The sequence below is a fragment of the Solea senegalensis genome, linkage group LG2 (assembly GCF_019176455.1).
Source record: "Solea senegalensis isolate Sse05_10M linkage group LG2, IFAPA_SoseM_1, whole genome shotgun sequence".
Classification (NCBI taxonomy): Eukaryota; Metazoa; Chordata; class Actinopteri; order Pleuronectiformes; family Soleidae; genus Solea; species Solea senegalensis.
The window spans coordinates 26,601,467-26,628,329 of NC_058022.1; the positions used below are offsets into that span (position 1 = coordinate 26,601,467).

The 26,863-nt window shown below is 40.5% G+C and overlaps 1 protein-coding gene across 4 annotated transcripts in view; it reads right to left on the minus strand.

Annotated features, from left to right (window-relative positions):
• dmd (dystrophin) overlaps nucleotides 1–26,863 on the minus strand; it is a 236,270-nt gene that overhangs the window by 70,620 nt on the left and 138,787 nt on the right. Inside the window, exons 28-50 of one of the 4 annotated variants that reach the window (XM_044019372.1) lie at nucleotides 24,678–24,778; nucleotides 23,532–23,643; nucleotides 23,173–23,286; nucleotides 21,909–22,064; nucleotides 21,633–21,803; nucleotides 19,357–19,539; nucleotides 17,470–17,604; nucleotides 16,003–16,152; nucleotides 12,223–12,384; nucleotides 11,448–11,558; nucleotides 11,138–11,311; nucleotides 10,558–10,713; nucleotides 10,301–10,471; nucleotides 9,700–9,879; nucleotides 9,456–9,578; nucleotides 9,017–9,187; nucleotides 8,449–8,571; nucleotides 8,234–8,368; nucleotides 7,837–7,989; nucleotides 5,785–5,955; nucleotides 3,673–3,699; nucleotides 1,116–1,238; nucleotides 339–511 (exon numbers count right to left, since the gene is read on the minus strand). In XM_044019372.1, coding sequence (XP_043875307.1) covers nucleotides 339–511; nucleotides 1,116–1,238; nucleotides 3,673–3,699; nucleotides 5,785–5,955; nucleotides 7,837–7,989; nucleotides 8,234–8,368; nucleotides 8,449–8,571; nucleotides 9,017–9,187; nucleotides 9,456–9,578; nucleotides 9,700–9,879; nucleotides 10,301–10,471; nucleotides 10,558–10,713; nucleotides 11,138–11,311; nucleotides 11,448–11,558; nucleotides 12,223–12,384; nucleotides 16,003–16,152; nucleotides 17,470–17,604; nucleotides 19,357–19,539; nucleotides 21,633–21,803; nucleotides 21,909–22,064; nucleotides 23,173–23,286; nucleotides 23,532–23,643; nucleotides 24,678–24,778 — 3,275 coding nt within the window. Of the gene's footprint in view, nucleotides 1–338; nucleotides 512–1,115; nucleotides 1,239–3,672; nucleotides 3,700–5,784; nucleotides 5,956–7,836; nucleotides 7,990–8,233; nucleotides 8,369–8,448; nucleotides 8,572–9,016; nucleotides 9,188–9,455; nucleotides 9,579–9,699; nucleotides 9,880–10,300; nucleotides 10,472–10,557; nucleotides 10,714–11,137; nucleotides 11,312–11,447; nucleotides 11,559–12,222; nucleotides 12,385–13,094; nucleotides 13,376–16,002; nucleotides 16,153–17,469; nucleotides 17,605–19,356; nucleotides 19,540–21,632; nucleotides 21,804–21,908; nucleotides 22,065–23,172; nucleotides 23,287–23,531; nucleotides 23,644–24,677; nucleotides 24,779–26,863 lie in introns of those variants that run through there. The other 3 variants (XM_044019373.1, XM_044019375.1, XM_044019374.1) reach the window with 3 other exon arrangements.

Consider the following 26,863-nt stretch of genomic DNA (forward strand, 5'->3'; position numbering starts at 1 on the left):
CTACCTTTAAACCATTCTGAATGAAGACTGCAGTTTTATTTATACTTAAAAGCAATTATTTCACATTCAAAGTTACCAAGATCACATTTTTCTCCATTTTGGTTTGATGCACACATTTAGTGACACACCTGACCACAAATAAAAAAGCAGGCGTTAACATTTAAGTGCTTTAAGTGAGGGGAAATGCAGTGACTTTAGAATGTAACAATCCCACTTTATTTCTGTCAAGTGATAAAACTCTTAAGTCAATAAAACTACATATGACAAAAAAAGGATAACTCTCTCTCTCAGGTTCATCCATCCTTGTAACTATTCCTTCTTTTATGTTCTGTCCTTACTTCAGTCTGTCCAGGTAGAGCTTGTTCAGCTTGTCCCAGTTGGTGTTGAGGAGGACGGCAGTTTCCTGGATCTTCTGACCCTCCAGAGGTCGTGCGCCCGACACCATCTCCTCTCGGCGGGCCAGCGCTGTCTCCACTGGACCTCGCAGCTTAGCAATACTGGCCTTCACCTCCTGTGTGGGTGAAGGAGACACAGAAGGATGAGACCAAAGAGGACAGCTCATGGTGAATGCAATTCATCACATTAGTAACAAGTCTTTATAGTAGGATAATTTTGTAAGGTGATGCGATAAAAGGTTATGATCAAATGGATCCTTAAAAGAGCTCCTCCGTAAAATACTATACATACAATGTGTTTTATATGTGCCATTATTGTTTTAGCCAATATCAGTCCTACAAAATAACGTATTCTTTAATTTTCAATATTTTAACCCTTTAAAACACCACTTAGTCGACAAATTACTACCACCAGAATTACTACTAGAATCGCTACAGTGGTCATTTTGACTGTCCATATATTATTTGCACCATTATTTTAATAATCAATATAAAATTTAAGGATAACAAGACCTGCAATAAAAGAATATGAAACAATAAACATAAAGGCATGACATTTCTACTAAAAATTATAAAACGCAAACAAAGCATTTCCCAATTAAATATAATACAATCGAATAATGTGTTAATTTCTACAGTTTCTCTCTGTAAATAACCTGATGGTTTATGGCACACATTTGTCACAGATATTGTTTGGAGCTTTCCGACTGAAACACTGACCTTCAGGCAGTGCTCTTGCTGAGGCAGGTTATAAAACGCTGCGGGCCAGTATTCAGGAGAGTTCAGCTTGAAGTCCGTCTCTGACACAGAACGCAGCAACGCCTGCAGCTCTGTGAGGTAGTCCTGGACACCCACACAAACACAAACGCACACACAAATAGAGGGAGGCATAGGTAGAAACAAACACAGGCTCAAAAACAGGTTTACATTCAATTAAGTATGGAGTTCATGCTTCTTCTAACCCAGCTTGCTTCAAGGAAAGATGACTCACTATGACACAGATCTGGGATTTGGAGTTCAATTGATGTAATCGAAATTCAATATTAGCTCAAACCTTAGAGATACTTCCATTTTTTTTTTTGAAGTGTGGTTTGATGAGGTACAGACACAGTCGGTACCAACTGCACCGTGCCCGCCACTGAGGCTTGCTCTCACTGAAAAGCATGGCTTTAGACAAGCCAAATATATTTTAGCTCACCTAATAAAATCTACACCTGCTCAAGTCGGGAGACATACATTTGTAAACGTCTTACTTTCCCACACAATAGAGAAAATAAGTGTTTATACAAATAAGGTTTGTGTCACCTATTTAAATGCAATCAAAGGATTTCATACACCAAAATCACATTTTAGCATACTGATGGGGGGCAGCAGTTCTGTGATGTGAAGTTGGTGATTTTCTCTTTGGACTTTAGTGCAAAGACTGAGGGGATTCTAACATATGCTTAAAATGTAGTGGTTTTTTTTTAGGTGAGCCTTTTGTTAAGTGGTTAAAAGCTGTTCCTTGCTGGCACATATGTTTTTATTGAGAGTGAGCTTCCCAGTCTCAGGCTAAATGTCAGTACCTCATACAAACACACTTAAGAAAAAAACATGAAATATCCCTTAAAGGCTACAAAAGATGCATATTGATGCTTAAACTGTCATGGTTGTATAGAGATCCTGATGTGTCAGACACATTGATCTCCATGTTATTGTAAATAGTACCTGTTCTTAACACTCGCACATGCACAGACACACACCAGCTCATAGGTAACTTCACATTGAAGCCATTGTGACATTGTGTTCATGTGCTTGTGACTTCACTGTGTGTTACTGAGCAGAGAGCAGCAGCTCTGCACAATGAGAGAGAGAGGGAGAGAGACACTGTGATTCTTTAACATGGGTCTGGGTTTATAGTTGAATAACACCCAGCTGGTTACTGTGTCGGAAATAAATTTAGCTCCCAGGTCAATGGGTCAGTAATGACTTTCACATTCAACAGGAAGTTTGGCTCAAGCAGTCATTGTTATGTCGAGCCTGAGTAATCCTCGGCTGCTGCCAGTTGACACTAAAACCAATGCTGTGTTTTAAACAGACTTACTTTTTCCAGATAGAAAGATTTTTTTTTCTGGACCCCAGGTGTGAATGTGTCCTCAGAGAGTGCAAACCATAACGCTGTAAGAATGACAATGTGCCTCTCCCTCACTCTCATGATCTGGTCTCCTGCTCCCTTTCCACTCACTGACTTGGACTCAACACACATCTAACACACTGTGTCCAAACCACTGCATGAGGATGGACGCATGTCCAGCAGCATGCTGCAACACTACACTGCTGCTCAGTGAAGTGAGAGGAAAACGACGGAGACATTTCCTCAAGTGCTTTTTGGTGACTGGCTCATATAGTGATTTTTTTCTTTTGAAATAAATTGTTGTTTTGCACATGCATGAGTCAATTTGAAATGGACTGAAATATATATTTTTAGAGAGAGAATAATATACAGAAATGGGCTTTGCTAATTGTGATTTAGGTTTATTTCACAATATTTTCTCACTGGAAACTGAAGTTTGAGTGGCTTTCTAAACTTCCTGCACCAAATTCCATAGAAGAATTCAGCACTTTTAGATCACAGCACACAGGCATTGTTTTATGTGAGGCTGAACCCCAATCAACAAGTTGAAATGTGTTCTTTGTGACTTTGGTGATTGAAATCCTTTGTTTGAGTTTACCTAAGTGACACTCACTTATCAAATGAAGCAGCAGTTAACCAGCAGCTGCTGTGATACTGTGAGCTACAAACGCTGATTTTCTCCATGGACTTTGGTTTGGGAAAGTGAGTGAACAGTGGGATCAAGCAGCTCAGTCAGTACTGAATATGTGTCACTACCTTATACAATCTTCAACCTACACTTTAAAAAACCTGAATTACATAACCTTTAAAATCTCAAAACTGAACTTTATAGTGCATTACAGACTTGATCTTCAGAGACTGTGGGAAATGCTGCTCAAACATTCTTGAGCAAAGCACTGAAGTGTCTCAAGAGCACAAGTGGAGCAGCTCAGTGGCCCAGGCAGCTCTCAGTCAAACAGAGCATCACTGACAAAGAGCCACTGGTGTTTAGTAGATAAAAGATAAAAATGACAATAATTATGCACTTAAGCGCATCTGAGAACAAAATGTACACTGACGTAACGACATGTATTGAGTCCAAGTTTCAGAGTTGATATCATTTGATCTAAAACCATGTGGTTGACTCGGTTTTATGATTGGCTGAAAGGCTGACAGGATACGTACATCTTCGCGGATCGGCAGATCAGGGAACTGCCGGGGTGTAATGTGATCGGTCAGCATAGGAGGGGGCGCATGCAGTGACAAGAGTCAGACAGAGCAATCAATGAGATTCCAACATGTGAACAAGTGTCACATGAACACAGAAGACATGTCAATGAGAATGTAGCAAAGAAAAACAACAAAAAAAAGCAACTCAGATTTAATTAGAGGGTCATTCGGATCACTTTTGAAAACTAAATTGAGGTGCAGTGTGTGATGAAAACACTTCAGCACTTTGGACATCATATACTGCAACTATTTTGATCATATATTTGTATGTCTGATGATGTGCTACACTTTTCTGATGATAGACAAATCCCATGTGCAGATCCAAATGTACTTACTAACAGCATGTATGTAAAAAAGCTGCAGTAGGAGCTGCAGAGCTGCTCTCTGTCCAGAGCTCCTCCCATCAATTAAGCACGGACAGACTCACTCTAACAATGCAACTCCTACACAGCAGATGACCAGAGGTCCTGTGTTTTTACATTTCTTTGCAGCGTATGCTGTCACTGCTGGAGTCGCAACCTTTCCACCATCTACTGTCACAAACCAAAATTTAGCATAAGCTGCAGCCATATTCCAGAGGAGGTACTGAAATAATATTCTCTCTCACAGAACACTTACTTTACATTATGCTGAAAATGTATATGGATTACTGATCAATAACAACAAATAGACTGCTGAGTGCACCTTTAAAGCCTGATGTAAAACTGTCCTCTCTGTGAGATAGAGCTCCACTGTTTCCAAAAAATCTTTTAAAATACTTCAGTGAGTCACACTGCTGCACTGGGTGACATGTAATTACCATTAACACAGAATACACACATAATTTCATATTGACTCATGCCCACACACACCATCCTGCTGCTGCAAGTATTCACACGAGCAGTGATGTCACTGCTTTAATCCACAACTAAAAATAGTTCCCCCAAAAAGCAGTACTTCCTCCCGTTTTCTCTTTTTTTTTTAACTGACATATTAAAAGTGACAGTGGTCGACTATGGCTGCTGGAAAGTACTTAGAGAAAGACAACGACATGACTAGTTTTGGACTTTGCTCATGGGATTTGATTGTACAATAAGAAAGATATGGAATAATATTAGTCTTAAAAATGCCTTACACAATAATACACCATTTTGGATGAATAATAGAGAGATATTTGGTGTTAATGACTTGAATTAAGTACATTCCAATAAATTTCACAAACTCTCTCTTATTGTTTTCTTGCCAAGAATAAAATGAGAAGGTCAATGTTACTCTTATTATCATATTCTGCTTTTATAGTAACTGTGGTGCTAAATGTACTAGGTAGGCCAACTTTTTGAACTCTGGACAGAGTGAGGCAATGGCCAGATGTGTGAGCAGCATGTCTATGTCATGGAACGTGTTTGCTTTTCATTCAGGGACACGTGTTAACAAATTGGAGGAGGCACACTGCTCTTCATGAGAATTTATGTCACTTTCTGTACCCATTTCAAAGTAAAAGCACTCTAGTGTTTCAGTGCCATGAATCCAGCAAGGATTTCAACAAAGCTTTTATTGTCAAATATTAGAACAAACGTCTATGAGGGCTTTAAATACTGGGGTAGTGTGAATGGCAAGAATTTCAGGAGCAGAGTTGATGCCTTTCAAAACAAAAACAGATCTAACCACCTGCTTGGTATCAGTCGTCTCGTCTTATTCTTGGCAAATGTAGCGGTGGCATCATCAGCCACCTGGAGAGTTTGTATTTGTCAGAACTGAAGTCGACCCAAATGTGTTTCTGTTTTATTGCCAACAGGAAAGCTGTCTTATAAAATCAGACCTGCATGGATTTACAACCCTCGTCTTCACTAGTGTGTGTGTGTGGATTTAAGCTCCTACAATAAAAGAGGAATGTGGAACCGAGTGGTGCCGGCAAACCACACTTGAATGGAATTCATTTTGGGTAGTTGATATTAGAGCTTTCATGCTGATTGTTAGTAAAACTATAATTGTAACTCCTCAAACACCGTCACTCATTAGTAACCTGTCTAGTATTTTCAGTTAGTACTGCACATACTGTAAAGAAGTTGTGCCTATAGTGAAACTCACACATTGTCTTTTGAAGGGTATGAACTTGCCCTCCACCTCAGCCCAACGCGTGTTGAGCTGTAGCTGGCGGGGTTCCACTAGATTGGCGGCTCCAGCTTCTGAGAGCTGATTGGCTAAGCCCTGCACCTCCTTAAGCTCCTCCTTCTTCTTGTCGAACTCTGAGCCAATTTCCTATTGGATGAAATCAACCAGGTGGTCACTTGCTATTGTCTGAACTCCAGGATTGGGGGAATATTAAGTAGAGAGGCATGTGGATGTGCTTAAACACGCAATCATACACATAGACACACACACACACACACACACACTCATTTACTCACAAGTACACAATCTGACAAAGAATCACCAGATTATTTAAAGGTCCAGTGGGTAAGGATTAGTGGTGATACTGCATAGTGTGACAAACTGAGGACTATGCTCACCCCTCCGTTTGCCAAAAGCATCAGGGAACTATGGTGGCCTTCACATACCAGAAAAGATCATGTTTTTCATCATTTGCTGCACAATTTCAGACATTTTGCATCACAAGTCTTGGCCTCCATAAAGTGTGGCCCTTGCCTACAGTAGTTTGCATATAAAAATATATTCCAAGTCTACGAAGACCAAATTATTTTTATTTTATGGCAATTCAATTATTAGAAAAACACAAGTGTGTTACACACTGGACCTTTAAAGCAACAAGAAACCAGTTGTTGCACACACAAAGAATCCATACTGTATATTGATAATGTATGTAGCTGCATTTAAACAGAGGCATATGCTGCCTTAAGCCTTTATTTATATTGAAAAGGAATACAATCATTGGCCAGTACAGAGGAGGAAGCATCGTGTGTGAATGAAAGAGTGTGGGGGGGGGAAAAAAGAAGCACAAATGCAGAGTCAGACAGACAGACAGACAGACAGACAGTGTGAAGTCTCAGGTGCAGCAATGACAGGTGAGTCTGAGGCGAGTGACAGAGACAGAGAGAGGCCCGCTTAGCGAAATGTCATAGTGATCATCTGAAAGTGAAAGACAAACACACACAGTCAGGATGGGAAGCAGAAAAAAGCTCGAGTCAAACTGGAGTTCCTCCATTTTTCTCTGTTTGTTTACATTAAAAACAGAGCCGAGCAGTGTTGCATTAACATCCATAAATCATGATCAAATTAACCTGGACAACCTGGTAAATCTATTTTTATACTAGAAGAGACACTGCGATTGTAATGGGATCTTTGCACGGACGCCATTTTGACCCGTGACGGAGGGAAATCACAGGTGTAAGTAATCAAATGACTTACGGTTGAGTTCCATTTAGCTTCCTCAGTTTCAGAGTGCACACTGGTGCACATTATCCTGACCTGCATTAACTGCACAGAGCCGTCATTAATGTGATCACTAACACCTGCGCTTTCACTGCCAAAACATGTCATATCGGCTGCTGTTGGATTTTCAGAACAAGAGCAGCTTTTTCATTTGGAATGAAACCATTCTTTTTTCAAAAAAGCAATCTGTCTTTAAATTAATATAGCAGTGAAACAAAGTGGCACATACACTCACAACATTGTCAAGGTCAACTGACATCTGCTGTTACAATAAATAAATAAATAAATTATTATTATACAGCTGCCTGAGAAATATTTCAGCAATGATTTATTGATGTTAACACAACACAGTTTAATTGGTAATTTTTCCTCCAACAGTGGGTCTAATAGAAAATAAAACAGACAAACAAACAAACAAAAAAAAATATAATAACAGCCGCAGTCTTCTACAGGGACCAGATCTGATCTGCAGTTATTTCTTTAAAGCGATATGAAGACTTCCTGAAACAATTATAGAGAAAGTCATTTCAGAACAAGCTTTGATTAAAAAAAAAACTCCTGAAAAGGAGAAAAAGACAATACCAAAGGAAAAACAAAGAAGGTCAGCATGTATGAGAAAAATGCAGGATGAGGACGGATGAAAGACAAAGTGTGAGATGAAGAGGAAGACAGAGATTAACAGCAGCACACAGACTCAGACACAGATTTGAAATATGAATGTTTTTGTTTCACGTGTGTGTGTGTTGTCACCTTAACCCGCTCTCCCTCAGGAGGGTCAGGCAGTTGGTCCACACTGCGTTGAATATCATCCAGCCAGGCCAGCAGGTCATGTGACTTCCTCCTGTACTGGTACCACTGGGGAGCGATCGCCAATGCTTTCCTGTTCCTCAGTAGACGCAGGTCCTGCAACACACACACACACACATGCTGAAATGACTTGGAGATCACCACTTTCATTCAAATGCACTTTTATGTATCGACGAAGATAAAGCCATTGTATTTATATAATATAAAAATGTGGGGAAGTTGCTGTATTTGCGTATTCTGATGTATGTTATGATGATGATGATGCATGTTATTATGGACATAGTTACACGACTTGAAACTCCGAGACCCGAATGGTACTGTGATGACACCCAGCCTTTACCTTGACAGTGTTGTACTTGCTGTTGAGCTGGTTGTGTTTAAGTCTGATCTGCTCTCTCTTGTCCAGATCCGGAACTCTCTTCTGTAGATTCTCTCCTTTCACCAGTAACTCCTTCACCGCACCTTCCTCACAGTCCTACACACACACGTACATATTGTTTGTTAGTGCATGCATTATAAATAAAACATCAAATCAAAGTGGTTAATTGATGAAACCTTGTCTTCCTGGAAGTCCTCCTCTTTTAGGTTTTCCCCCTGTTTCACTTCCTCCTCCAGGAGTGCAAGCCAGATCTGGGCTTCACTGTGGTACTGCTCCAACTCCTTGGCTGATGCTGCAGTCTGCCACACGCACGTACGTACACGCACACACACACACACACACACACACATACACACATACACACATACACACACAGTGAACGGTACATCATTAGTGGCTGGGAGAATGTAAATTTAGTCAGACAGGTTGACACAGATTTAGAGGGAGTTTGAGGCAAATTTAGTGTGAGAGTTTGAAGTCGGCTAATTGAGGGTTTTAAAGTATATTTAACGAGACATTTTGAAGTCTATTTAGTGAGGCTTTGAAGTAAATTTAGGGAGAGTTTGGATTCTATTTAGTCGGAGTTTGATGTACATTTAGTGAATTTGGAGAGTGCTTGTCTTGGAGAGAGACTTTCCAAAAGTTTGGATTACAGAGTTGTATTCAGCATCAACTAACATTAAATCTAAAATAAGTTTCTAAATCTTATAGCATTCATGGGGTATCACTGTCTTACTTCCTTACCAGTCCAGAGGCAATGCGTTGAGCGATGGTGTCAAATCTCTGGTTGAGCTGCTGCACTTTGGGTCCCACCTGAGCCTGGCAGTTCTCCCCCCTGGTGGACATGAGCTCCTGGGACAAAGCCCTCACTTCCTCCATCTTACCTTTCATCAGCTCCAGCTCTGCACGCAAAACCTGCAGGACACAAGCACACCGTCTGTCAGAGAGGCTCTTTCTGGAAGGAGTGACAGCTGCCTCTGATTTGCAACTGAAAAATAGCTTCAAGTCCAGGCACATATTGTGGTCAAAGAAACTAACCGTGAGTAACAGCATATTTGGTAAAAAACAATGAAACATTTCTCATCTCCTATGAGGATCAATAGAAACATCACATCTTCATACACAGACCTTTGATATTAAGTGGAGAAATGATGGAGACATACAAAGCACAAAACATTACAACCTTGAGCACTGCGTCATTAGGTCCCTGGCCGTCCATGTCATCCATCTTTTTCTCCGCTCCATCAATCCATCTGTTCACTTCCTCTATCTCTCCATCTAACTTCTGCATCTGCCGCTGGTAATCCTGAGAGACGAGGGACGGTTAGACCTTTTATGAGTTTTTCTGAGAGTATTGGAGTCAGGGAAAAACAAGAGCGCTGCAGAAACATGGATCAAGCCTTTTTATTTATTTCTCTTTGTCTCACCAGCAGCAGGTTGAGCCATTCCTCTGCTCTGGATGTGACTGCGATCCAGTTGCAGTGCAGCAGACTGACTTTGTCATCTACGAGGCCCCCGTGGCCCCGCAGCACGGCCTTGAGAGCTTCTGCGAGATCCACCACGGCCTGCAGCTGTGGCTGCCGCCGCTCTGTCTCGTCGTGGATGGACTGAGAGGACGAGACACAGAGGAAGGCGAAGTGAAGTTAAATTTAATTTAATTTAAGTTAACAAAGTTCAGAAACCAGGAAACTACATGTAGGAAATGTAATGTAAAAGAACAACCTCAAACCACTGGAGCACATTTTATAAAAAGGTTATACAAGTATATATAAGTGGATATCTGATCAAATAATAAGCTGAGCAGATTTGCAGAGCCAGACCATGTACAGATTTAAAAGAAATCAATCTTAAATTAAATTCCAACATGAACTGGAGTTGGACTGTAGAGATACAGTTTGAGTTTGTGAGAAGTCTAGCTAGTGGACCTGCTGCATCATTCAAGCAAGTAAATAATGAATAGTATCAGGAAATGAAAGTATTTCACATCTTTCTATAGCGCGATTCAAGCATTTTGTCAGTGTGTCATACCTGAGCCCATTCCAACTCAGCCTCCAGGTCACTGGGCATGCCGTCCACGGCAGAGCGCCTGGTCAGCTCGGCGTCGGTAGCGGCCAGCCACTCCGTAAGTCCGTTCAGCTCCTTGCGAAGCTTCCTCGACAATTTCAGACTCTTCTCCAGCTCCAGTTTACTCTCGGTTACCTTCAAACGCACGTGCGCAAACAATGGCGAAACAGTGAATACATCTATACGATCAATCTGGTTTGTTTAGCATTGCTCGGGCTCACCTTTGCTCCCAGCTGGTTGTAGAGCAGTTTCAGGGCGGTCACCCTGTCGTCCAGATCTTTGGGCTGCTCAGTCTGCTGCCTCTGGACGATCTGTCGACCTGTTTTTATCACTGTCTCGATTTCTCCTTTCACTTCACTCAGCATCTTGTACAACTTCTGTTATACACACACACATAAAGGAGCTCAAATAGATACTTCTGCTATTTTGTGTGGTTGTATATACTTGACTGTGCAAATGCTCTCAGTAAAAACATGGTTGCTAGTCCAGGAAGACCAGATATTAGCCACTGAACGAAAGGCTGAACTGTTAAAACTTGTGCAATTTGGCAATTTGATGGTGAGATAAATCACTGAATATATTCTTAGGATATCACAGACTTAAGCAGGTGTAGATTTTATTTGGTGGACCTTTTGTTTGGCAAAAATCTTTTGAAAATCGGCAGTCATGTTCCACTGAGCTCATGCCACCATGTCTTATGCTGGTTATAGGTGTGTTGGGTATGTATTATGCCTACTACATGTAACTACCACACACAACGACACTTCAAAACAACTTTTCCAGAGTGATGCAATTACCAACCATGCACTGGTCCAGCTGTGACTGCACCACGTCCTGCTCCACGCTGCGGATGTCCAGCATCCCCACCTGACTTTTCACTCCAGCCAGCACACGCTCACATTCAGCCAGCCGAGCGTCAAAGTTGGCTGGCTTCTGGAAGAGCCGGAATTTTGTCCACACGCCGGTCAGCATTTTCTATGAGAAGGCAAAGAGACACAGGGTTCTGTGTGTGTTTTTCCAAATCTGAGTAGACCACGTAATATTTTTTGTAACAAATACATTACAATGTTGACAGTACAGCAAAATGTAAAGGAAAAAAAACCCCACAAACCTGTGTGAGGTCTATTTGTCCCATGATGTTCTGGGATGGCTCTTTGTCCTGGTTCTTCTTCCTCATGTCCTCCAAGGTTGCATCATATTCACTCAGCTCAGCCTGGATTTTCTGCACATGAACAAACACAGCTCCTCAAATTCACGCACGTTGACAGGGCACTAGAAATCAAATGTATGAGTCACCAATAATGTTCTCATTATGCTTTTCCTGCATAATCCTGTCGATGAAAACCTGTATTTATAAAGAGTATAAGTTAGTGAATGGGAATAAGGTCTGTCATGAAAGTAAAGTAAAAGGCAATAACGTTTAAAGGGATTTACAGTGTATCTCCCTCTGGTGACCACAGGGGGGCAATCAGAAGCAAGGAGAGAGCGCATTCAAACTTTGATAACTTAGGTAAACCCCCTTAACACACACACACACACACACACACATACACACACTGTCTAAATAACAAGTGCAAAGCAATCACAAATGCTCATCAACACAAGCACTCTAATTAAAACGTTCTCTCATCCCCTTCTGTGTGTGTGTGTGTGAGTGAGTGGGAGAGAGAGAGATAGAGATTAGGGCTAGTCGACAGTGCACATGGACATAATCTCTCAATCCATTTATCCAATTATCTCAACCAAATGGAACTAATAAAACTCAGACTCCAGAATTGCATGTTTAAATGTATAGAGCTGCACCAGAAAACAGGCCTCGGCCACGTACAGTAATCTGCAAACAGCTAAGATGACTTTCTGCACAGTGCGATGCAGCGCGAAGCTACCTGGGCCTCCTGTGGTATCTGCTGGGCGTCGATGTGGTCGGCCAGGTATGAGGTGAGGTGGCGGTCTGTGTTGGTGAGCGAGTCCTGCATCTGCTTCAGCGTCGTGTCATTCTCCCTGGCCCACTGCGCACTCTTCTCCAGCTCCTTCTGCCTGAGCGCCGCCTGGAGAAGCAGCAAACACATGACATCTTTAAAAAAATCTAAAAAAAACATACACACACATAGGAAGGCTATAAATACAGGAAGTGGGTTGTATGAGACGGACCAGATGTACACAACAGTACAAGGTAGCAACACGATTCAGACATGGCACCTTTAAAGAGTCCTCAGGTGGTTTGGGAGATATAGATTTCTTACATTGTGTAGAACCACAGTGTACAAACTCAATTTAACACACGTCAGATTTCATTAGCCCTTTATTTTGCTGATGTTTAAATCAAGTAAATCCAGCCAAATAAAAAACTGCCGATCGGGTTCAATTATATTTGTTTATCATCAACAAAATCCCTTGTTAAACCAGTATTGAATATATTGTATCGTACTAACAAGTGCTGACATGTTGCAGTACTTTGAATTACAATGCGGAAAACAAAGAGTAGAGTAAGTTGTGAAGGAAAAAGTCCAATTACTGAGCTCAGCATCTCTCCACTAGTCCTGACTTACATGAACTGAACAGAGCCATTGTTCATGTAATTTGTGGTTTTCCTGTTTTTAAAATATCTGCTGTGGAAAAAGGTCTAGTGTTGCCTTTAGACGCCACAAACACGCACACTTACGCACACTCTGACCATATACTATATCCACACATCGCCCTACAATGAACTGCGCACACACACACAGACACACACACACACACACACACACACACACACTTTCTCTGCGTGTACCCTCTTGAGGGAAGGACTCCTCGGTTTATCTCTCATGTTGCCTCCGTGTCACCGGCCACATCAAGGCTGTCGTCGCCTCTAACAACACCGATAATGAAAGATCCTCCTCTGATGCCTGTTGTCAGCAAAGCATCAGGCACTTTGACAACATCAAGTGATTCCTTCCTTCCTTCTTTCCCTCCTTCCCTCCTTTACCCCGGTGACTGCTCACAGGATTAACTAGTAAAAACACCAATTACATCATAACCCTGTGTGAGCTCGTAGACAAAGACAGAGTGCATGTTGTGGTTACAGGTGAGCACGCTAATCCCATGCAGAGGGATAATGACTAAGTATAGCTCTGACCCGCAGCTCTTTCTCTCCAACATGCACATGATTCCTCCTCAGTATTGGGAATGTTAGCTGTGGATGCACCATTCCCACTCCCATGTCTTAGTTTATAATGTATGAAATGAGAATTTAAGTGAGATTAAATATTTAGGCAACACTGATAACAATCTTCCCTGTGGCGATGTACTCCATTTCCCCTGCAATTGTCAGCTCATGACTACATGTTCTCATTAAACACTCTGTTTTCCATTATTACTAATTTCTCTCTCTTTCACACAAACACACACACACTGAGGGACAAAGGCGGGCATTGTGAGTAAGAGAGATAGGAGATCATTGTTTGCAACGCCGTCTTGTGTTGGAAACGCCATCGGCAAAGCGAGTGCAGCGTTCGCCACACTGCACGTCCTCTTATTATTGTTTTTTTTTGGCTGTTCCAAGAAGCTAAAATTAAAACGGCCAATGAGGCTCTGTAATGTGAAGAAGTGCAGATGAGGATGTGATGAAACTTTTTTTTTTTTGCTGCACACATGGAGTCATTTTTAAACATGAGGGACACTGATCTAATATCCGCTTTTGTTTGGATGCTTGCACTCCACAGAATGCTCTGCTGATCTAAAGCGAAAGAAAAATTGCTGACACTAAGCCACTGCATTCAATATTATAATCATATTTGTCTTTGGATATGAAAAGGGAGATGGATAGGAAATAGATTTTTTTAATGCTAAACATTCAATTTCATACATTGGGCTTCTCAAGCCTGGCTGATGGAAACATGAAAAATAGGAAAAAGTAAATATTGAAAGATTACATTAAGGTTTTTAAACAGATTCAGCATCTAAAGGAAATCATGTGACTGAAACTCCAGGTAGGAGAGTTTTCATCATCAGCTGTGCCATCTTATCCTGCGGTGATGATCATGACTTTTGTGCCACCTACTGCTCGTCTTTGTGAACTCCCAATATTCGCTTAAGAACAGAGGATGGAAACAAACATGAATTTGCAGTTTTCTTCCAGTAAAAATGTACAATACACTTTACATGGAAACCAAGCTATATTCAAATTGATATCGTAACGTGACTGTACTTTACCCAAACATCTGAGATTCCACTGTCCCACTGTGAACATCTACATGCACATTAAGAGTGACAGTTATTGCGCCACCTACTGACAACACACTAAATCCTGTATGACATGATTTGATTAATTTCTTTCAGGGTGTGATCTACATTAGATATAGAAACAGCAACTTTCGTCTTCTTAGCTTTAAACGTGAACATGACACACACACACACACCTACACCTACACACACACACACGCTGTCTCTGATGGGCCGTGAAACAAAGGGAGGCTTATCAGACAGTGAGAGGAACATTAATCTGTTGCTGCGAGGGAGGATCAACCCAGTAGGTAAGGAGTGACCAAGTGTGTGTGTGTGTGTGTGTGTGTGTGTTTGTGTATTCTGTCAGATGACAATGTGCCCATGGCAGCTGATGATGGAGAGGAAGGGAGACATGGGGAGAGGAAGTGGTTAAAGGGAGCAAGCAGAGGGTAAAGAGGAGGAGGACGAGGAGACGAGGGAGGCAAATTATGAAGAAAAGGCAGTGAGAGTGGGAAGAGGGGAAAAGTAAGAAGAAGAGCTTGAAAGTGGTGAAGTGTGATGTACAAATACATAATGTGCACACACGTGGAATAAGAAAGGTGTACCGAAAGAGTGATATATGCCAATATATGATATATACTTTACGTTTAATTACTCTCATATTCTTATAACCAGACGTGGTGTACAATATTAAGAGCGCTAACTTACGATAAGGCACAATCTAAGCACCTTTCAAGGTTCCCTCCCTAGATACCAAGGCGCCAGGCATCTGGACCAGATACACTATCTCAAGTCTTACTCACTATACTGTATGTATCAGACCTGGCACTGCGATGATTAAAGTTAAAAAGTTAGTTTTTATTAATCCCCTTAGGGAAAGTATTCCTCTGCATTTTGACCCATCCTAGAATTAGGAGCAGTGGGCTGCCACACTGAGTGGCACCCGGGGAGCATTGGGGGTTGGGTACCTTGCTCAGGGGTACCCCAGCCTTTTTTGGCCGGGTGGGGATTTGAACCAGCGACCCTCCGGTTACAAGTCAAGTTCCCTTTCCCCTTGGCCACAGGCTGCCTTACTGTTTATTATGTCAGGCACTGTCTCAGTTCTCCTTGGATCTGAGCTGTCTCCAATAAAATCTTTCAACTTAACTCATCAGTGAATCATCATTGGTCATCTCAATTGATAATAACTATTACACAAGACAACTCTATAGGTGACATATCATCCAGTACTGTTTCTTGGACGTGAGAGCTAAAACTGATGAACTGGGAGTGGATAAAACTACAGAATACAGAACACAGATCAGATACAAAGCATATAATTAAGTGAAATTATGTACTGCACCAGGGCTTTTATAAACCATTTCATTTTTAATATAATATGTGAATAATTAACTTCATAAGATTGATCCCAATGACGTCGTTTTGAATAGAGCATGTCTGACTCGGTGTATATATCTTACCCGTGCCATGAGTTCATCCCATCGTGTGTTGAAAGCATCGAGCTTCTGCTGAATGAGTTCGTCCAGAACACCTCCATCCATCAGTGTCTGGGCCAACTCTCGGATCTGGTTCCTGTTGTCCTCTGGGTGACGCAGGAGGAGCTCCAGGCTCTGCACACATTCACAAACAAGACTAAATTAGATATTCTCTTGCATTTTTACAGCTATGAGCCAACATGCTCCTCTCACCTGCGTCACACTGAGCTTATTCATATTTATTTGACCCGATGACAACTTTGAAAAGAAGCATGGCAGGTTGCTTCTTGATCTCTGCATTTGTGTCGCATAAATGATAATATGGAAGGAACTGCTATACATGTACTGAAGAAATACCAATAGCTTTATTTGTTTAGACTTAACCATAGAAAAAGACATGCTTTTTGCTTTATTTACGACTGACAGTTTCAATCATATGATGAATACACTACAGGCTGCTTCTATACTTTTTTCCTCGTGATATGTTTTTTTTTCAGTAGTAGGTATGAAGTTGATAGAGTTATGTATGTGATGTTATAGTAAGAATCCACAAATTGAGGTTTTGGATAAAGTAAGTTGAAGTGTGTGAGAGGGAGAGAGTGACAGAGTGTGAGTGTGGTGAGAAAATAGCTTCATCTTAAAATCAGAATTATGTAGAAAAATAACTGGAATAGTTATTTTATAATTGTATTTTTGTTATTTGCCCCCAATCTCAATGATTATTGAGATTGGGGGCACAATTTTTTTTAAAACACACCACATTAATTTGAACTATTTTTTAATTATATATATGTAATCACAGCTAAAAACTCACGTAAGGGAACAGGTTTATCATTAAAGCGCTTTTTGTTAAAACTGCTATTTATCCTTACGATAAAGTTCTCTTTATGAAACTGTTAAATTCATTTGATATGGATATTTATGCATTTTTAAACACTTATTTTTACAGTTGACAGTGTGACCTCTTCCTGAGGACAGCCACGTTCCAACATATTTAGGTGAAATTGCTGATTATACACAGGTCTTACTCATTGAAGTTTTAAAGTCTTTTAAAAATAATGAATGTCTTTATTTTAATGCAAACTATGACTTTTATGTTTTGTTTCTTTTCTCAAGAATCACTGATTAATACTGTAACTCTTATACATACCCATCTTCATCTTATATGAAACACACTCTTTGGGCTACAGTACATCACTGTTACTGTTATAATTATTATCATCCATGTTTGTCCACTCTTTTCTTTATGCTTCACCAACAAATACTAAAAATCTAAGTATAAATGTGCTAAATTTTCTCAAAAGGTATTTTTTGTGTGCTCAGTAAGAAAGTATAATCCATTATTATAGAGTTATTTCTCACTTTCATTAAATTGAGTTGACAAGTAAGACGTTCACATTGTGTAATCACTTGGGTAAAGGTGTGTGTCCTCTCCTTCCTCTTCATACTCACATCCAGGGCCTCCTGTAACTCCTCTGGTCCTCCCTTCAAGTTCTCTGTCTCGTCTAGTTTCTGCTCTAACTGGTCCAGGAAGGCGTTCTCCAGCTCCAGGTAATGGAGCAGCTCACACCAGCAAGCCCACACTTCCTAGAACCCACACACACATTATACACAGATCAGCCGCAACAATACAACAGTGAACTGGCTCAAATGTCTCGGCACCGTTTTAATATTTGTGTCATTTAGATGTTATTTTAAACTTTCCCTAAATCTCCATGAGTTCATGACTAGACAAAGACAAAAACACACTGATCAACCAGTCATTATTGCAGTTCATAAACAATATCATTAGGAGCCACAGAAGGCGGCATGATGAAGATGAAAAGGCTTAGTTGATGAAAGGTTGATGGAAAGAAATAGACGATGCAGCCAAATGTTTTTGGCATTTTCTGTGTTAAATAGAAGGATGACACTCAGAGAGCAGCAAAAAAAAGACAAATAGTGGGAGTGCTTGAACCATTAAGCTGAAAACAAAGATGCAGAGGTAATTATTTCTCGGGAAAATGAGGCAAAGATGAAAAGGTGAAGAAATGGAGACTCAGTGAGAAGAAAAGAATGAGAAGAAATAATCCTTTTTGTCAATTGTAAGGACAGTTGCAGCAAATTGGTTTGGTATCCAGCTCTACTTTTGGTTTTATATTCACACATTCAGCCTCAACATCAACATGCCTGATGGGTTTGCTTCCCTCTCTCTGGCTTTTGTCAATTCAAATGATATTAAACACAGAGTTCCATTTGGGATTAGAGTGAGTTCAAGTTTTTATGGATGAATGTCCATATTTGTCACACCAGTTATACAAGTACAAACATGAGAGGCTTGTGCTGGTCAGCTATACAAATAGAATAGAAAAACAAGAAATAAAATCACAACTAGACAGTATTAGGAGTATAAACTGAGTGAAAAATATAGTAGATGTTCACATTTGAAAGTTTACAATGCAGTTGACAGTGAACAAGAGAGGTGAAGAAGAGCAGGGTGGAGTGGGTGGAGACGAGTGTCAGGGGTGATGTGTGACAGAAGTATAGCAGCATAAGTGAAAGGGAAGGTCTTCAAGACAGGAGGTGGAGCTGGAAGATGCTGAGGTTTTCATTGGGAATGACCAGGATTGACAGGATTAGAAATGAACATATTTGACGGACAGCTCAGTTTAAATGGTTTGGAAATAAAATAGAGGCGAGGTTGAGGTGGTTTGGTCACAGGCAGAGAAGGAATAGTGGTTATAGGAATAGTGGTTGGACCAAGGATGTTGAAGATGGAGCTTCAGGGCAGGAGGAAAAGAGGAAGACCTCAGAGAAGATTCATGGATGTTGTGAGGGAGGACATGAGGACAGTAAGTGTAACAGAAGAGGACACAGGGGACATCTGAACGTTTACACATGCAAACCAAATGAGAGTAGAAGAGCGAAAGAAAGTTATAAACGCAGACTGGGCTGGGTAATTAGGTTGCCTACTTCTTTACTCCCGTTCTTCCTTTGGTGTATTCATTATGATGCTCAGGTGACAGAGATCATGTTCCTAATCGTAATTATTATATGGGGAAAAAAAGCACCAAACAAACAGAAAAAGGATGAATAATTTCAATAAACTCTTTAGAGGTTATATTTTCACCTTTTTTTGATGCATTGAGAAAAATTCACATTCAGCTTGAGTTTTCAAGTCTTGAAATGAAAGAAAAGAAAGTTGATATAGAGCCTTGGTCAACTTCCCTTCGACTTATCTGATTTATTCTCTGCAAACAGCGATGAATGTGAGCACCACCTCTGCCCTGAACCATGCAAGTGCCTCAAATTACTAATTACTGTATAAAGACAGAGGCTACAAGAAGGCAAACATCATACCTCCAGAGTTTTACATTTCCCATCAAGACGGCTGCACAGGCGCTGGTAGTTGGCTGTCAGCACATCCAGCTCCGAGCGCAGGGCATCGTGGGCCGTGGGCGGGGCTTTGGCGATGAAGCTGTTCACGCTGTCTGTGAGGAGTTTGACCTTTAGCTCCTTGGAGTGGACCTCCTCCTGGGCCCTCTGGTAAAAAGACATATGAGGTGTATATTTGATGACGTTCATTTATAATTGAAGTGACAGCTAAATTATTCAGTGTTAAGGCAAGATGTTCGAGGGATAGTTCGTTTTTATTGAAGCATGGTTGTATGAGGTATTGACACTTTTACTGCACTGACTAATCTGTGCTGGGAACCAACATGAAACTCGCTCACAGTGAAAACATGGGACCCAACATCTAAGCCTGGATAACGCTACAATATTTAATTTATCGAAGTTCAGTCACATATTTTTTATTTTTTTAGCAGCGTACAAATAGCTTCGTTTTGGCATTTTGGCTCCAACTTTGTCACTCCCCACAGATATGTTTACACAGACATATCGGGGGGTAATGAGCAAACATCTTTAACCAGCTACACTGCACAGATCAGCACTGGCACTGACAGGCAGAGGGAGGAATGGGAAGGTTTCACAGCTTAAATAGTCTGCCAAATAGTGAGGGAGTGTTTGTGTTTCTTACGGATACAGAAAAGCAGTTCTACTTGATCACCTGAACAGGTTTTCGCATGACTTTTGTAAACCTCTCACTCTCCATCCATCCATCCATCCATCTTCTACCACTTTATTCTCCACATGATGGTACACCCTGGACAGGTTGCCAGTCCATCACAGGGCCACATAGAGACAAACAACCATCCACTCCCACACTCACACTTATAGTCCATTTACAGTGTCCAATTTGCTTAATACCCAAATCTGCATGTTTTTGGACTGTAGGAGGAAACCGGAGAACCCGGAGAAAACCCACGCACGGGGATAACATACAAACTCCTTGCAGAAAGGCCCTTGTTCCGAACGGGTCGCAAACCTGGTTCTTCCTGCTGCAAAGGCAAGAATGCCAACTACTACACCAACTGAATGGCTTAACTCAAACAGAGAACTTCAAACATGGCATGTGCCATGAGGAAAAGTTTTAATTGCTGCTTTTGGCTGATTTTCAATATGGATATTGATGCTGAGCAGCAGTTTTTGAGCTTCAGTTTCCAGTTGAAAAAAGCTGTCTAACTGGGACATAGTAGGGCAAACATGTACTTAAAAGGCCTAAACAGGCACTGATTTATAATCGATAATTGTTCTTTGCCTAAAAAACACTGAAATATCTGTTTAATTTCTGACTCAAACTGACTTGGAGCTTCCTCCCTGGCTTCTGCTCTGAAACACCAATGCATTGCTCAGCTCAGTTAACTTTAAAACGTTAAATTGGTTTTTAATGCTAGTGTGATACTAATAAAAATGACAGAACAAAGTTTGAAGAATATCTATAGTCAGCACATACTGGCTCAATGTGCTTTCCGAATAATAAAACTGGACTCAAAGAAAAGCACTTAGTTGATTTAATTTGTCTGCATTAACTTTATATTAACATAAGTCCTGAAAGTCAAGTGAGCAGTGAAAGAAGAAACAAAAGGAGGAAGAAGGAGGGAAACGAGGAAACAGGGTTTGGTGGTTGTGGATGCATGAACAATTATATTGATGTTTCTGTAGTTGGCAAAGCCAGAGTGTGAAGTGAGGCAATGAATCAGTGAACGAAATGAATGATGAATGTATTTGTTGTGAACTATATATTTTGCGTAGAAATGTTAATGTTGTACTTTGTGTTGATCTGACCTGCCAAAGGTCTGTGGATGCAAATGAGCTCCAAGCACAATACATCAAATAGTAACATTTATGTTTTGACTGTGCACGGTGCATTTTAAAGAAACATCTAAACGGTGCTGTCTTTGCAGTCTTTTACAAGTCCAGCCTGTAACTTTTAGGAGGATTTAACAGGGTCTACAGTAGCCCTAACAGACAAGCAAGCAAAAGCCTACCAGTGTCACCAATAGATGTTACAAATCATTCCACACTGAACCTGAACTATCTCTTTAATCTAATTCAACTCAATACTCTGGTAATGTTAATTCACATTTGCAGAGGGTGAAATGAAGAGGACGGTCCAAAGAAAAGAATTCCTACGGAGGATGACACTTTTTTTTCCTTAAATTGAAGATAAAATTTCGTTCTGCTCATCCCTATGATTTTTATCGTACACACTCTGAATAGACACACACACACACCTTAAGCTCCTCCACGGCTTTGCGGAGCTCCTCGGGTGTCTTATATGTGAAGTCTCTCTCCAGGTAGTCTTCCTCAGCCTGGTTGATCCACTCCTGCATCTCCTGCATCTCCTTCCTCAGAGCCATGGTCTTATCCAGGCCACCTTTCAGCGCCGACTTCTTAGCATAGGCCTAGACAAGCGGTAGAACACACACACACACACAAAATACAAACACTCCATGTAACACAGACACATAAAAGCAGGATGAGGCACACACTGTGGGTTAATAACACACCTGTTTACAGACGTTCTCCCACTGGGCGTTGAGCTCATCGAGTTCTTTCTGAATGTGAATGGCGAATGGCGGTTCCGCCTCTTTCTTCAGGTATAGACCCACTTCGTTTATGCCGTTGACGCTGGGCTGAATGGTGTGGATGTCGTTCACCAGAGCCTGGATGTTACACAGATGAGACGATGAGATTATGCACATTCTACAGTAGGGTAAGGGTAGGTAAATAGGGTAGGTTAGGGTAAATGGTAGGGTTAGGGTTAGGGTAAATGGTAGGGTTAGGGTAACTGTTTATTTACTTAATGCACAAGGGGGTTTCATTTTTTAACTACGTTGTATAAACCATTTCTCAAACTTTCTGAGGTCCTTATTGGGCAAAATGATATTTCGAGTTTTTTGAAGTAGGGTTGTGTTTGGTACTGACACAGTCAATTAAAGCTGACTGCCTTATGCATGTGCTGAGGACCAGCTTGAGTCACAGAGGACACGGCTGCAAGCTACGACAAAAACAAACAAATTTGACCCACTTCACAAAAAGCTCACATTATAAAAACTAAGCTGGATAAAGTCTATAATATCTTATTTTTGTTTGTAAACTACTGACTTCCTGCACCAAAGTCCATAGAGAAAATCAGCAACTTTACATGACAGCACACAGGAGTTGTTGATCCACTGCTGTCTCCACTGGTAAATTCAAATGTGTTATTTTGTGAATTTGATGGTTGAACTCTGACACAAACTTACCAAATGAGGCAGCTGTAGAACAACAACTACCATGTTCCCACAAGCCTATTTTGTCTTTGGACTTTGGTGTGGGAAAGTGAGTAGATTAGAAACCTGTTACCAGATGGAAAATGTTGTCTAATAGTGAGATAAAGCAGCAAACATATTCATTAAATACCTAAGATTTAAGCAGGTGTAGATTTTATTAGGTGATTTTGATAATTATTATTGATAACTTTTTTTTTTGGTAAAGTTGGTAAAGTCAAAGTACCAGTGTGTAGGATTTAGACGTTTCATATTGTCACAGTGTAGTATAACAACGTAATGTTTGATTTGATGGTGATACAATATAGTAGACTTTGCAGGTGATAATACATAAAGGGCTCATACTTAAATCACGAAAACACAACGGTTATCAACTACAGGTTATAATTCACCTGTAGTTGGTAAATGTTGGTAAAAACTGGTAAATGAAAATACCAAATCCCACACAGTGGACCTTTAACTAGGCAACTGACAGTAGGGTCAGGATGGAAGGATTTCTCACTGTGCATTGTTCTAGCTGTTTCTCCAGAGCTTCTGAGTCTCCCAGCGCTGGCCACTCCTCGTTCAGGAAGACATCCACGTCTGCCATCCACTTCTTTAAAGTCTTTACATCATTCTGGAATGGGAAGACAAAAGAGAGGTGGGGAGAATCCATGGTGAAAATCAAGATGGTCCCCTAAAAGTTGATGAGCTGATGCATCAGTGCAGAAGAACAGCCGTGCGCTTCCAGTAAGGCACTTGGCAGCCTTTAATCAGAATTTCATTTGACAGCATGAGCATGAGGAGTGGCTTTGGATATAAAACACAGCATATGATTTCAGTCTCTGATGTTTTCGGAATAATCCCTCTCATCTTTCTCACCTCAAACTGCATCAGTTTGGCCATCAGCTCCTGGATTCTCTGTGCGTTGTCTGTCAGCGTGGTGCTGAGTCGTCTCCAGCGTGCCATGATGGTGTCCATCTCTGTGCGATACCTACAGCGGCACAGGAGATAACCGAATCTCACTGGCTTGTGACTTGAGTAGTTCCCTTACTGAAGCATTACTAATGCACACTCCTTACTGATTTATTGAAGTGACTCAGAAAAGAGAGCCAGACAGTTGTTACAGTGGCCTATGTGCACAGGTTTGTGATGTCATTCACTATGATTTGACAAAATGACATACATGTTTCAAAGAATTTTCATATATATGCTGAACTTGACCCACCTGGCCTGCACATGGATATTTTAATTACAACCAGAACCAAGCAACAAAAATTTAGCATTCCTTCATTTATGTATTTATGCTTTATTTATGTTACTATAGAACAATTATCAGGAAGTCTCACTCCTGAGTGCTGACATTGAGTGCTATTATATATAATTTCCACATCCCAGCACCAGGTGTAGGATGAGGTGAAATAAATAGATATATTTTATATTATAGCAATAAACAGCTTTTTTAATTGCTGGAGAAAAAAAAGCCTGTTCCTATCCACGCTTCTTCCAGCACATGACCAGCTGAGCTGAATGTGCACTCGCTTGAGGCGAGGAGAGGGTATACAGAGCAGTCATCCCTCCAGAAAGAAGGATTTACTTCCAAGTACCATTCTTTGGGTTAAAAGGCTTCAGACAAGGACAGAGACAAGACCAGGGTTAAAATTAAGGCTGCAGTTTCCACAAATGAGAGCTTCAAGAGCCGTAAAAGGACTCAGAGCTAGACCTTCTCCTCCTGTACGCAGAAGTATCTTGATTATACATTATATATTATGTCTGTTTAATTGGTGAACGGCTAGAATATGTATGATAATTGACCTTGCTTTATATGTAGTTTTAAGGTTTAACTACACTCTTTTGAGGCAATATTCTTGTTGGTTTTACTTCCTTTGTTGGAAAACAATGAAGGCAGAGAGTTTTAAATAAATCTTTAAACATGCAAAGCGTCCACTATAATACATTTTCACATACATCTGTTTTAAACAATCCTGGTTTAATTGTTTCTTCATTACTCATCACTTCATGTCGTACTTCTGGCTGATATCTGGTGGAGCTTTCTGGAAGACCTGCTCCACCGCTGCGGTCAGGTAGTCTACCTCCCCCTGGTGTTCAGTCAGGGACTCCTGAAGGGCCTGGAGGCATGAGAGCGTGAAAAAGAGATTTGATTTTGACTTTGAAAAACACACAGAGTATACAGTATTTAGCTGTCATCTATTTATTATTTCAAAAAGACGAGAATGAGATGCAATAGTGTCATCTGAGAAGAAAATATGACTCTGACCACACACTGTCCCTCTAAGTGACGAGATAGGAAACAGCTGTGTGGGAAAATTATTGACGGCCTATCAGCATGCAGAAGGAATCCATAATTATGGTCTATAATCAACTGCAATTAATTCCAGGCCATGAGACCTGCTATGTTATAAGACCATTATCACATTTAAAGAGGGATGAGTATGCACATACACACACACACACACAGTACACTCATACTGTGAGGTACCCAGGGCTGCAACGAACGATTATTTTCATCATCGAATAATCTGTCGCTAATTTTCTCGATTAATTTAGATGTTTTTTGGTCCATAAAAGGTCACAACATGTTGAAAAATGTGTTTTTCAAGCATGGAAATGATGACGTTCTCAAATGTCTTGTTTTGTCCACAAACCAAAATGATTCCATCTTGATGATCTCCTTTTTACATGGAGCAAAAGAAGCTGAAAAGACAGAGCTTGTATTAATCATGAAATAAATGCTCAAACCAATTAATCAACTATCAAAATAGCTGACATTTAAATAAGTAATTGTTTCAGCCTTAGATCAGTGTATCAGTATCAGTGTACAGTAAGTGAGTGACATTGGTTTAAAGGGATAGTTCAGGTTCTTCTACAGTAGGTGTGGTTGTACCAAGGACTAATGCAGTGTGTGTGGAAGAACCAGTCTGAGACATGGAAGCTCTTTCTCAATGAAAACATGGCTGCCAGTGGGGACCAGTGACGTGCGGTCAGGGGAGGCGGGGAGGCAGTCAGTGCCTAATAGTTCCTAATATAACACTTTATATTAGGGAACACATATTCACCATTAACTAGGTACTTACTAACATGCATATAAGTAGCATATTAACCTTTATTAGTAAATATTAAGCACGTATTAACACCTTATTAAGTAAAAATCATAAGAATAAGGTGTTAATACATGCTTAATAATAACTAATAAAGGGATGCTACTTATATATGTTAGTAAGCACCTAGTTAATGGTGAATATGCGTTCCCTAATATATTGCTACCATACCAAGAATGATAAAAGAAAATCAATTTGTCCACTTGACTATTCTCTAAATTAGTTTTCTGTATGATTTCACCATTTCTATAGTCAAAATCGCTGAATTTACACATTTCCTATTCAAATACAATTGTTTGACCTCAATTGTATTGTTTCAGTTGAGGTCAAAATTGAAATATAAGCTTCTATTCCGGGTTCATTTAGGGTCTGCCTCCCTAGTCATGAACCTCAGTGCACGTCACTGGTGGTGACACAAGGAAAAACTGATTTTAGCCACAAAAGGCTCATCTGATCAAATCAATATCTACAATATAGTCAGAATTTGTTTTTATCCAACAGATAAATGACATGTTCAGACTGGTAACAGACGTCTTTCAACAGCTCTCTCCCTGCACCAGAGTCCATAGAGAAAATTAGCAATTGTTGTTGGTCCCCATCAGTGAGTTCAAATGTATTATTTTGCGATTTCAGTATTTCAAATCTTTTATTCAGGTTTACCTAAATGACACAAAATTACAAAACACGGCAGCAAAAGACCAGCAGCTCTTTTGTCCCTGCAAGCTTAAAAGGCTGATTTCCTGAGAGGACTTTGGTAGGAAGAATGAGGGCTTTTCTAAATGTGTTTCCAGTGGGAAAAGGCTGTTTAATGGCGAGATAAAGAGGCAAACATGCACTCAAGATATCGTAGAATTAGATGGTGTCGTAGAGAGTGGGGTGTGTGTGTGTGTGTGTGTGTGTGTCAAGCAGACTTGGTAGAAAATGTTTTCTTCTTTTTTTAAGTGCGCACTCTGATTACCTAATGATTCTTTCTATAGGGATGTTTTGTTTATGGCAGTCATTTGGACGTGTCCTGGTGTAGAATGGCGTAGATCAGACGCACACTATTTACTCACTAGGTTGTGGTTGTGAATCAGACTCTTGGTTAATGAGGCG